The sequence below is a fragment of the Scardinius erythrophthalmus genome, assembly GCF_964197995.2.
Source record: "Scardinius erythrophthalmus genome assembly, chromosome: 3".
NCBI classification, from domain to species: domain Eukaryota; kingdom Metazoa; phylum Chordata; class Actinopteri; order Cypriniformes; family Leuciscidae; genus Scardinius; species Scardinius erythrophthalmus.
The window spans coordinates 56,247,158-56,260,797 of NC_138223.1; the positions used below are offsets into that span (position 1 = coordinate 56,247,158).

Here is a 13,640-nt window from a genome sequence, read left to right on the forward strand (position 1 = left end):
TATCACTTTTGACCAATAAGTGGCGCAATTACAAAATTGATGTGATGTGGTCAGAGTGAAGTGACAATGACACATACAAAGTCTGGTGTCAATATGTCAAGGCATTGCAGAGATAAAGCCAGAATAGTCATTTTGGCATCATGCCTCAACTTTGCTGCTGCGGTATACGAAAACAATTTCGTCTATCGACACGAAGTCCATAAATTTTAGTCGGCACAGTCTGGAGATGATACGATTCGATTTTGGTGAAAATTGGACAAACGGTCTAGGAGGAGTTTGAAAAAGATGAAATGAAATAAAATGAGATGAAATGGATTGAATGAAAATCAAGATGGCGGACAGGAAGTTTGGCCAAATAAGGTAAACTTGGTATCTATGTTCTCGGTGTGACCGGTGTGACCCAAGGAATCGATTAAGACCAGTGGCATTTAAATAGGCAGATTTGTTCAAAAGTTATTAGAATTTTTGGAAATTTTGTTATAACTTTTTTACCACAAGGTGGCGCTGCCCTGAAACTTTTTAAGTGCCGATGACTCATACCAAGTTTCATAACGATACGCTAATGCGTTCATAAAGTATAGCATTTTATATCACAGTACTGTATTGATGTCAATGGGAATTTCATGTTTTGTTCTATTATAGCGCCACCAAGAGGCTCAGTCCCACCATGTTTTTTATGTGTCCTCAGAGTGAGTCCATACATCTAGGTGTGTCAATTTTGGTGAAAATATCTCAATTCTCTTCGGAGTTATAGACATTTATATGAAAAAACACTGACATCTGACTTTGATTGTTTTTTTGTATCGCATTTTGGCATTATCGTTTAGCCAACGACCTATGTGAGTGTTTTTTCTCGATTGGTCTAATGGTTTTGAAGATATTGGCAAATGTTTTTTAAGCGCTAAATCACAACACTACAGAAACCATAAGGCAAAACCTAGCATCTTTGGTATCGTTGGACTTGGCAAAGATTCAGGAACCTAATGAGATGACTCCTGTGAAAGTCAACCACAGCCAGAGTTATAAGCATTTGAAAATTGAATTTTACCACTAGGTGGCGCTGGTTTGAAACTTCTCAGGCATCGTGCTGATGACCCATACCAAGTTTCGTAACAATCCGTTCATGCGTTCTTAAAATACAGCATTTTGGTGCAAATTTCAAAAACGGCCGACGCCTAAAACAGTCAATATGGACAGATTGGATATCAGTCGACTCTGCATGACGCCATGAATCTAATACGACCACTTTTATGATTTTTGGAAAAACTGTTCAGAAGTTATAGGCACAAATATACATTTTTCATATCTCTAGACCAGGAGGTGGCGCTGCGCCGAAACGCAGCATGTAGCCTCAGATCATGCTTGTGATGTCAAGTTTGGTCTGAATATCATAAAGTGTTGCAAAGATACAGCCTTACGTCTGTTTTTGCAAGCGCTACGTAAAATTTGTTTATCAAAAACGGTTTGACGAATCAATTTGAATTCCATAACTTTTTGTCAGTACTGCCTGAAGATGATCTGGATAAATTTTCTTGCAAATCGGACAAACTGTCTAGCACGAGTTCAAAAAAGTAGGTTTTTGGACAATTCAAAATTCATAAGAGCAGGTGTTCATCACCAATGCTCAATCATCAGTTAATTAATCACCTAATTATCTCATTAGCTTTAACACTGATTCAGTGTTACTTTTAACATTCTAGTCAACACAGAAGCTGCTGCTGCATCTTCATTATAAAAGGTAAGTCATATCGTTTTTATATATGTATAACATTAAGTATTGTATACTGAGACGTTGAATATAATTACTCTAAAACTGAATTTTATATTTTAAAAAAACGAAGTTCCCCTTAGTCCGTTTTAATGATCTCCGGGAAGTGAGATCGATTGGAAATTAATCCTAGCTATCCCCGTTAGCTCGCTAGCAGAAATAAAATTATTAATTAAAAATTATACTATTAAAACCATTTAGAGATGTACGTTACTACTACTGAGTTACCTTCTACAATATACTAACGTTAAGTAAGTAGGTCTAATTCTAGTCTGAAATCACTGTCTAGCATTATCTTACGCCTGTTTTACGGTGACGTTAACGTTTGTGATAGCAAATGTCTTAAAGGGACTTTAGTGATGGTCTGTCACAACTGTAGCAGTGCTCCAGACTGGTAGGCATAATGTACTTTTTTCGTACAGGTGCGACTACAATTGTCACTAAATGCGGAACGAAAGAGCTTTACTCATTTGAACCGTAGTGCACGGACCATTTATCAGCTCGGCCACGCGGCGCGAGCTCAGACATCGGTCACACGACACCACAACAGCGCTGTGAGGTACAGTGAGAAGCATTTGATTTCGCTGAAATCTCCGCGATGAAAGAAAGATGAAAAAGTGCAGATATTCCTAACAAAATTGAAGTGGAAAACATGAGAAAAACTTTGCAACAAATAAACTATTAGTTCATGATTAGTTAAAGAAAGTTTGTTATGTTCTCCAATACACAGATTACCTTGATTTACTGTAGTAACAAGTTTTTAAGGACTAGTTTACTTTTTTGAAAATATTTCTTTTTTTTCTGATTCATTCTAACACAGGAAGCAGTAAATTAAAGTTTTACGCTGCTGGATGACAATGGTTCTCAACTTTGGTCCTGGACAGTGTACAATAGTACACATTTTGGATGTCTTCCTGATCTGGCACCGGTCTTGGAGTCCCTCTACTAACAAGCTGGTAAGTTGAATAATGATTAGAGAGACAAGATGTGCAGTGCTGGGGCTACTACAGATCCAGGTACAGATAATTACTTATGTTTTTTTTTTCAGCTGTCTTCACTCATTTTAATACAGTATGTTTTAATTTCAATAGAGTCTGAGCTGTCTGATGACTGACAATGTTTGAGTGGCAAAAGAAAGCAAGAAGTCCTCACAGCCAAGTCGTGGAGTTCATGAGACACACAACACCTCAACAAACTGCAGTGCGTGGAATTGATCCTCTGGAACAAAAACTATCGAAGAAATCATTAGAGAACATCCCAGACTTCACAATTTTCTTGGAATGGTGAGTTTAATGAAGTTCAGTACAGAGGGTATGCGCATGACGTAGTAGTGGGAAGTTCGGATAATTTTACTGACTTGGATCTTTAAATCTCGTTCATAAAAATGAACAAATCTTTTTTCAAGTCATTTCGTTCATTTCAGCAGAATGTATTTAAATGTTATGTCAATAGCCAAATTCCCCAAACACATCAAATGTTGATCACATTTAGAAAAAAATTGCAATGCAAGGAAGAGGCCAAATTATGAGAAACAGAAACAATTAAAGGTCCTGTTGAAAAATCCCATTTTTCAAACTTTAGTTAGTGTGTAATGTTGCTGTTAGAGCATAAATAATACCTGTAAAATGATAACGCTCAAAGTTCAATGCCAAGCGAGATATTTTATTTAACAGAAGTCCCCTTTCAAAGCCTACAGCGAACGGCCGGTTTGGACTACATGCCTCTTCTTCCTGCTTTAATGACGTCACTAGAACAGTTTTTTGACTAACCTCCGCCCACAGGAATACACAAAAAAGGGGGCGTGGTCTTGTTGCGCTCCCACGGAGAAGAGGAAGAGTTTGTATAGAGTGTGTTTGTCGCCATGTCGTCGAGACGCTGATATTTTCTTCCCGGAGTCAAATCACCTTTGTTTGGCCTTCCCAGGGGCGCTGTACTTAGAGATCAATGAGATCATCTATGTTCTCTGGGTCTGATTCCGGCTCAAATTGAATTGAAATTAAAGACATGTTTACAATAACACTGAGCGCATGCATCTCCACGTTATGGTAAGAAGGCGTGACCTTTCCGGGCAACGTGCGCTAAGCTGCTGTCGAATCACAACACAGGAACCGCTGGCACAATCAGAACTCGTTACGTATTTCTGAAGGAGGGACTTCATAGAACAAGGAAGTCATCAGCCCATTGTTAGGACAGTGAAAACAGCGCTATACAGATAAGGAAATTGTGTGAAAAATACTGTTTTTTTTTTTACACGCGCAACATGAACACATGTTATATGGCACACTGTAAACACAATCAAAACTTCAAAAACACAGGAAAAACGGGACCTTTAATTTAACTTTTGGGTCTTCAGGCTATGCAGTCTGTTAGTTTACCTCACCTCCCAATCTAAGCCGTTAAAACATTAGTAACTCATTTATGGTCCAGCGCTGTCATGTGACAAAAGAATGAAAGACTCAGAAGAATCAGACCCGAAGACTCGAGAGGTGAACTAATCCATTCTCTTTCCGGTACTGACAGCATAGCCTCTATGGGACTGACAGGAAGAACGAAATATGAATATCCATGATCACTGGATCTTTGTTAAGCTGTAAGGAACACTATATCGAGTCCAACCTTTAGTTTAAACTGATAATCATTTGTTTTACTCACGTTTTCGCAGTTTCCCCTATTAAATCCAGTCACGCAGCAGCTCTTTGGCGGGAAAGTGACGTCAGTGCATACCCTCTATAGGGAAGGGGTGTCTTATTTTGGAAAATTGTTTTGGCTGTGTCTAAGTGCATATGAAATTAGGTTGACACATGTGTGGTATAGTTGAAAACTGTATTTTTTCTTGGATTTTTTTCTTGTCTTTCAAAGATGATCCCGGAGAAATGGCCTGACATCCTGCCATCATCGCCATACCTCACAAATGGAAAAATGGTGTGTCCAACATATGCTAAAATGAAGTGCCGCTCAAATGACATTAAGCCTGTAAGTAAAAGCAACACTATCAAATCAACTTTGATAAATTACACTGCTCTTCAACTCATGTTTATCCACTTCTTCTTTTCTTCAATGATTCCACTTGTTAATGGGATTGTTCATCCAAAAAAAGAAAATTCTGTCATGATTGCTCGCCCTCATGTCGTTCTAAACCTGTTATACTTTCGCTCATCTTCAGAACACAAAATAAAATCTTTTAGATGAAATCTGAGAGATTTCTGTCCCTCCATTGACAGTCTACACAACTACTGCTTTCAAGCCCCAGAAAGGTAGTAAAGACTTCATTAAAGTAGTCCAAGTGACTCCAGTGGTTTAATCTTAATTTTAAATTATGGTTAAGGGATAGAATATACTCATGTCGCTCCATAAAATTGTGGTTAAACCACTGGAGTAACATGTATTACCTTTATGATGTGTTTGCTACCTTTCTGGGATTAAAAGTGATAGTTGTGTAGCTGTCAATGGAGGGACAGAAATCTGTAAGACTCATCAAAAAGATCTTTATTTGTGTTCCGAAGATGAACAAAAGTCTTACAGGTTTGGAATGACAAGAGGGCGAGTAATTAATGACAGAATTGACATTTTTGGGTGAACTAATCCTTTAACGGCAGGTGTAATGACTAATTAGAGTGACCATAATTTAATTCAATACAGCACTGCTTTGATGTAACTTTTTCATAATTTAACACTGTTGATGTTGTCACAGTGCATGCCCAGCTGAACTTTATTTATTCTTTTAAGGTTGGAGACAAGTGAGAAACAGTGAGACAAGCCCGGATCCACATGGCTTGATGCTTAATTGGGGACGAAGAGAACTCACAAGTTTTTATCATATTCAGTGTGGAAGCAGTTGAACAGAAGACTTTATTTCAAGCAATGGATGTTTCAAAAATGTTTTACATCTATGGCAAACTACTTCAAGACCTCTGCACCCGTTTTGGGAGTTTTTGTAGCATGCAAACTTTAATATATCTGGAGATATATCTGGAGGAGTTCCTGCCTCATTAAGAACTTTGATCATCATTATCATCATTAGGTCCAGTAGTCAACATATGTATTTGTAGTTTTATTATTTAAGGTATGTTTACAACAATGCATTTAGTGTACAGTGAAGAACTTTTAATAAAGTTGTGATTAGGATTTATTGTTATTAATTTGTGTATTCTATCCATATTTGTATAGGTTATTGAATTAAATAGGTTATTCATGTGTAGTTCTTAATTTAGTGTTCATTTTGAATTTTTGTGTGCTGTATGCTGTACAATTGTATGTATGCTATGTGTATTTTTGTGTAGGTTTTGAATGTGTACTGTTTGTACATATTTGCATAGGTTTTGAATTTATTATGTGTGTTGTATGTACACTTGTGCATTTTGAATTTATGTACACAATTATGTATATTTACATTAAATGCTAGACTCCCCAATATATAGTTTGTAATTGAAAAATATATTTGTTGAAACATATGTATTGTTTATACAAATAAACAATCTGTATTTGAAAACAATGTGTATTTTATTTATTAAAATAAGGTCATAAATAAAAAATAAATATTTAACACAACTGTTGGGTTATTTTAACCCAACTGGAGTTTAACCCAATGCATTGGGTTAAAATAACCCACAGTTGGGAAGGTGCTATACCAATCCACAGTTGGGTTATTCGTTGGGTTATTTTTAACCCAACATTTTTAAGTGAGTACACTGGGGGGTATTCATTTAACACTGGGGATTTTGCTGTGTATTGGGAGCATTCTGATCAAAGGTGTTGTTTGCTGATGCAAAACTTGCACATTTACTATCAAGTAACACAAGAACTGAGATCATTATGATGACACTTTGTCATGGCACTTCACCTCAGGCTGCTCCAGGGAAACTGTTCCAGGGAAATTAGTGTACTATACATTTTGTGGGAGTCTGGTTAGGCCTCAAAGCCCATGTACCTGTTGATGCATCATATATGGTGAAAACCACACCTCCTCCGATGCCCATGCTGTGGGCATTAAACAGACTCACACACAGAAGAGCAGCAATAGCAGCATCAACTGCTGAACCATCACGCTTCAACATGTCCCTGCAAACACAAAGAGCTCTGTGTAAAGTCAAGCAAAGAACACTGAATCCATATTATTAATGTAGACTCTAAGGTTGCAAAAGCTCTCCCGGAAACATAAATGTGTCTCTTTGTAATCGTACCTCCCGATCTTAGAGCAAACCTCAGCATCCGCTGCCACTGCTGCTTTAGCATAGCACTCATCAGAGGGTCTCAGAGTGTAGATCATAGAGATTACCACTATGAAAACCACTGCAATCACGGTGAAACAGACACATCTGAAAATAGACCACCAGAGTTTGAGATATTGGATATTTATTCCTCACACAGAATTCTAACATTCTGTGGTATCATTTTATTTATTTTGTAGGCAGAGATTTGCTTACCTCTTCTTCTTATCAACTGTCATACCTGATCAAATCATTTCAGTTTATCCCTTTATCATGGATTATGCTACATCTTTTAACTCTAAAGCTCTAAAAAAATATACATTCTTGGAGTCAAATAAAAAATTAGATGCTTATTCAAATGATAATTGAATGTGATAACTGGGTGATTAAGAGCCCAACTAAAGCAAACACTGATCAGCATAATGGTAAAATCTAAACCTCTGTTAACTCTCAATAAAAACTTTTGTAGACGTCTGACAGAAATAAAGTCAGTCTGGTTAGTAATAAGTGAAGCTGGTAATGCTGTTTGTGGAGTTGTTTAATCCTCCTCTGCTGAGATCTTCACAGATTTAATGTCTTCTTTTCTCTTCAGTTGATTTCATCTATAGGCTGTGACTGAAGTCAGTTGTAGTTCTTGTGTTTCTCTTTTCTGTTCTTGTTTCTCTTTTCTTCAGTTATTCTGCTTGTTAACAGCAGTAGATCATCACTAATGGTCAATCATCACTTAAATATTCACTTAATTAGCTCATTAACTCCAAGAATAGTCTTGGTTTTGGAGGTCTGGGGCCTCATGTATAAAACCTTCTGTAGATTTCATCCTAAGGCTCGAGACACACTTGAAGATTTTGCGCCCGATTTGCATCCACTATTAATATTTCTATTTAGGCTAAATTATCATAAAATGTTGTAACTTCTGGATAATGATTTCATGAAATTTCAGTACTAACCTTCTTTAATGAGAGTGGCATATTTAATCTAAATGTGTATATCAGATACAAGTAAAAGTGTATGTACGCACGGTTTAGGTCAGAGATGACCTACAGATGAAAACTATTTAATCTTATTATCTTTGTTTCTGGCTTTCTTTGCAACAAATTATTTACTTTGTTAACTCACATAAAAGCCAAGAGTCAAACTGTTCAACTAAATGAAATACTGATCACCATAATGGTGACCAAACATTTTCAATAAAACATCGACATCTAAACCTCTGTTAATTCTCAAAAAAAAAAAAAAAAAAAACTTCTGAGAGATTTATTTTCTTCTTTTATTTGCAGTTTATTTGCTGTGTGGCTTTAATTCGGTTGTAATAGTTGTGTTTAATTTTCTGAGAGTGCAAACATGATGTTGAACCAACATCACATTGTAACATGACTCAACGCCATCACCATTGATTTATGGATGAAATAAAAAATATCAACATTAATTGCTGGAGCAAAAGAGATGTTGATTCAATACAGTTAACATTGATACATTAACATTATTTTGATGGTTGCTGTCTATCTGGGACCCTAATCAAACACACCTGAACCAGCTAAGCAATGTCTTCAGGATTACTAGAAAGCTACAGACAGGAGAGTTTATCAGGGTTGATAAACTCTGCAGGACAGTGGCCCTCCAGGACCGAGTTTGCCCATCCCTAGTCTAGATTGTCCGTACAGTGCGCAAATATTTACGTCTAGTTTTACGCCTACATTTACGCTCTGTATATTTGTGTGTGTGTGATTGTGTGTACATGTACATGCTTCATCACCTTTTACAGGTGAGACAACCCATCACAGAATATCCCCTGTCCACCAGTTTGAAGAAACTGTAAAAAAAATAAAAAATAAAAATGTTAACCCTAACGCCTAACCCTAATGCCGGTTTCACAACGAATGCGTTAGCAGATCTTTACGGTGAGTGTCCATTAGCGTGGAGCGAGTGGAGCAGAGCGAGCATTTTCAATTCATTCCTATGGAAGTCGAGCTTTGAGGCTTATATATATGTATGTTAAATATTTCATTTTGGATGTGTTCATTGTGCAACCTATAGTTGCTTAATATGGTCTTATCCAGATTGCTCTTTTTCAGGAGGGGCTTGACAACTGCAGTTTTCAGGGAGTTTGGAAAACTCCCAGAGAGAAGTGAAGCATTTACCACTTCTAGAAGATCTGCTTCTAAACTGTTTAACACACTTTTGAAAAATGATGTGAGAAGTGTATCAAGAGCACAGGTTGATGTTTTAAGGTGCTGTACGGTTTCTTCCAAAATTTTGCCATTAATTTCTTTGAAATCAGACATAGTAACTACTTTCTCAGGTGGTCTGATCTGTCTGACCCCAGAGCAACTCAAGGATGTGCTGATCACCTTTCTGATATTATTGATTTTCTCAGAGAAGAAAGAAGCAAACTCACTGCACTTGCTGTCTGAGAGCATTTCACTGGGCTACACACAGCATATGTGAAAGCACTATAGCGCGTGCTGCTCCTGCTCCTGCACCGCATACGCACCATAACACGCACCACATACACACTGCAAACGGAGTATTTGTGAAATGGGCGTTAGAGTATTCACACCGCACGCAGAGCAGTGCCGCGATCGTCTCGGCGCCGAGTCTATTTTTGCTGCACCGCTCACACTGAATTAAAGCCACAGTGCATTGTTCTTGATCAACCCGATTAACAGGAAAAATAACACATTTCACCATAAAATCATGTAAGAGAGTTGTCTGTGTGGCACAGAGGGGAACACGGTCGCATGGCAGCAGAGTATGCTGCCCATCATAAATCAAAGCACATGGCAGACAAGGTTGGAAGTATAAAGGTATAAATTACTCTACTATAGTGTTTAAATCCCCAGTGTTAAATTAACACTGCTCAGTGTTTATATGAGTCCACTCTCTGTTTTATAATAAGTAACGCTGTAGCAGTGTTAATTAAGTTAATTAATTAATTAAGTGATTATTTGAGTGATGATTGAGCATTGAAGACACCTGATGGTAACAAGCAGAATAATGTAACTAGGTAAAGTAATGATTGTGTATAAAGATAACCAACTCCATCAGATCACCTTTTTTTCTTTGTTGAGATAACAGCAATTTCACTGCCAACCAAAACCCAATGTAGATAAGGGCCAAGAGCCCAACTAAAGCAAACACTGATCTCCATGATGGTGACTTTAAATGTGTGATTTTCTCCTTCAGTAACTCTGCTTGTTAACATCAGGTGTTTTCAATTATGCTTAATCATCACTCAATTCTCTCATTAACTTTAACACTGCTTCAGTGTTACTTGTAACACTCAGAGTGTGGACTCATACAAACACTGAGCAGTGTTAATTTAACACTGGGGATTTTGCTGTGTATGGCTCAAAAACAATATAGTAGAGTAATTTTACTATAATATAGTATAGTATTTTCTCATGTGGGTTTGCAGTACACAAGCCGTGGCTCAGCTGCGCGCGACAAACGCTGCCAGTGTTAAGCTCAACAGGCGCGTGCTGCTCCCACTCTGCATACGCACAGCTTCTGCGCTGCTTCCGAATTGCTTGCGCGTCCAGTGTGAAACCGGCGGGTGCAACATGGCAATGTACATTCAAATGGCATCATACAGTTTTGTACTGTGGTAACTGTAGTAAATGGGATGCTATAGACAAGGTTGTCCAGTAGAGGGCGGCATGGGTTTACATATGTTACCTTTTCTCCTGATGCACTGGAGTAGAGAGTAGTGTTGATCCGGTGTCAGTCTGTTATCTGCTGAGGCACCTGTTAATAAAGATTCAAAGTAATTTATCTCCATGTCTCCACATGTATGATGCACCAAAGGATATTACAGTAACGCTTAAGCAGTTAGAGGAAGTTAAAGGTACAGTTTGCCCCCCAAAATAAACTTCTCTCAACATTTAATAATTTTCATGTCATTCCAAACTTGTATGGTTTTCTTTAATTAGTGAAATATACAAGATGTTAGGCAGAATGTTAGTGACTGACAAAGTGAATTGCCATTCATTTTCATTATATTTTAAAAGTAAACAGAATTGTACCTCAAAATCTTTTAAGTTCCACCAAAGAAACAGAGAAAGTTATAAAGGTAAATAAAGTTTTATTTTTGTGTCATCTATCCTTTTAATTTGTGTAACAGCACTGCAGATGTGCTGTAGGGCTTGCATATACTAGTTGGGTAGTCGACTGCATCCAAAACTTAAATCAAATCAAGAAAATTTGCATCTGCAGATGGTCGGCACCCCACGTAAATGGACAACATCATTTGTTGTGTGCAGTGAAAAGGAGGTTCATCTCAAATTAATAATTTAATTGGGAAAAAAAAAGATTAAAAAGATATGGAACTTTCTTTTACTCTCTCAAAAAAAAAACGTATGTTTCAACAAATAATATATGAAATATAAAATATATTACCGTAATTGGAGGAGTTGAAAAGAGAGCAGTCAAGTCAGACCAGTGGTGGCACAGTGGACGAGACGTAATATTTGTCGGTTGAATATTACACATGGTAACCGCAGGTCAGCTGACAGTGCTGCTTCCTGTCTAGCTGCATCCTGTTAATGTCTGCAACGCTGCTGAGCATGTTGCCTTTGTAGCTCTGATGAGCTTTAGTTGCAACTATAGGCCTGCTTGTACTCTGTTGTATAAAATGCATAATTTAATTCTGATGTTTCCATTTTAACCTAAGGTGGTGTGCAGTAAAATCCTCACTGTTTTTGAATATGTATATTTTTAATTCATATAATTAATAACAATTAATAACTTTTATAAATTTGATTAATATTAATAACTTTTATTACACTATCAAAATACAACCAATACAATACTATTTTGTAAGGATACATCCACATGAACACCTGCTGTTAACAAGCACAGTCACTGAAAGAAAGAGAAACACAAGAACTACAACTGACTTCAGTCACAGCCTTAGTGCGTGCTGTTATCTCATTTGTTTGACATCAGATTATGCGCCACTATCTCCTTTGTTTACATGAGATAAGAACACAATGTAAGTCACCCCAGCTAGAAATGTTATTGGACATAGACTCACATGGGCACATCACTCAGACGTCACATTTTGGTTGAAAATGAAAATTGGGTTGATGTGTAAACATCAGATGTCAAAATTCCAACTTCATTAAACAACTCCACAAACAGCATTATCAGCTTCACTTATTACTAACCAGATTTACTTCTGTCATATGCATGGGCGTCAGAAGCAAAAAAAAAAGTGGGTGGGTTCTCCCCCAGAAAAATGTTACTTACACCATTTCATGTATTCTGATGCCTTTTAATTAAACAAGTAAACTAAACTCGCCACCACGTCGTGCATTAAATGCACAGCTATCCGTGGATTAACCTGCTGATACCATGGTCATTTGCCAGCATTGACAACTTAAAGCTGTTATTGATGTTTGCAACGCAATATTTGACTGGAAGAGTAGGCTACAACAGGCGTTTTTTTTCATCAGTTGCGGCTCGTTGAGAAATATTTCAGCGGAAATGGAGTTTAATTCATTAGGGCATTCCTCAAGTGGAATGGATTTGACTGACGACGCTCTGAAATGCGAACAGACATGTGCTGAATGTAAAAGTGAGCGGGTCCAATATCATTGGTCTTAAAAAGTGGGTGGGTCTTGTCCCACCCATATACAATGGTTCCGACACCCATGGTCATATGTGTACAAAAGTCCTTATTGAGATTAACAGAGGTTTAGATGTTGATGATTTACTGAAATTAACAGTTTGGTTTGATGTCACCATTATGGTGGTCAGTGTTTGACTCTTGATGTTTTAATGTTAGTTTTACTCTGGCTGCTGAAATTGTTTGTTATGACAAGAACAGTAAGAGAAAATGTGATCAGATGATTTCAGATACTTGATGATGATGATGATAATTATATAATCATCATAGCGGGGGATCAATTTCGATATTGATTCACTATCAATTCACATGTAAATAGCCCTACTGTACATATAAGTAACAAATATTTTGTTGCATGCAGTTTGCTTTATTAGCACTATTTTTTACTTTTCTTGGGGTAAATTAAGTATTTTCTTGCATTCATTAATATTCACTTGTGTGTGCTTATACGAGTATTATTAAAATATAATTGAATACAAGTTATTAACTTTTTTAAATGTATCATTTGAAAAATCTAGTGTTTGATCATGTCTAAATATTTATTCAAATGCAAAACCTAAAGATAAGTATGCAGTTATGACCTGCAATACTCTTTTGAGCAACTAGACTAGTAGGTATATTTATTAAAGAGCCATACAGGCTCTTTTTATTATTATTTTGTTTCTTGCCACAAAATGATTCTAATTTGCCTCTTTGCATTGGAATTGAAAACCCTTTTCTCCATTTTAACATTAAATACTACACTAGTTGTAATATAAATAATAAGAAATATTAGAAAAGAAATATTTTAAGTTGTCATTAATGGACCATAATTATTGCACAAATAGTATTTAGTACCAAAAGATCTACTCAAATATTATTGATATTAAAATATACATTGATATTAATGAACTAAAATACAGAACATTTATTTAATTAAAAAATAGTTAATGCGTATGGTCACATTTGACCTCCAGTGAGTATGATTGTGACCAATAAGTAAGGAATACCTGAGGGTTAAATACAAGAAAAACATTAACATTATGTTGCCTCTCCATCA

At 36.7% G+C, this 13,640-nt stretch overlaps 1 protein-coding gene across 4 annotated transcripts in view; it reads right to left on the bottom strand.

Moving 5' to 3' along the window:
- LOC308687506 (glutathione hydrolase 1 proenzyme-like) overlaps nt 1-11,522 on the bottom strand; it is a 71,737-nt gene extending 60,215 nt beyond the window's left edge. For 2 of the 4 annotated variants that reach the window (XM_081360091.1, XM_081360088.1), the window contains exons 1-5: nt 11,371-11,522; nt 10,651-10,719; nt 8,729-8,785; nt 6,949-7,083; nt 6,696-6,826 (exon numbers count right to left, since the gene is read on the bottom strand). In XM_081360091.1, the coding sequence (XP_081216217.1) occupies nt 6,696-6,826; nt 6,949-7,083; nt 8,729-8,751 (289 nt within the window). In that variant the 5' untranslated portion in view covers nt 8,752-8,785; nt 10,651-10,719; nt 11,371-11,522. The remainder of the gene's footprint in view (nt 1-6,695; nt 6,827-6,948; nt 7,084-8,728; nt 8,786-10,650; nt 10,720-11,370) is intronic. The other 2 variants (XM_081360090.1, XM_081360089.1) reach the window with 2 other exon arrangements.
- Between the last annotated feature and the right edge of the window lie 2,118 nt (nt 11,523-13,640).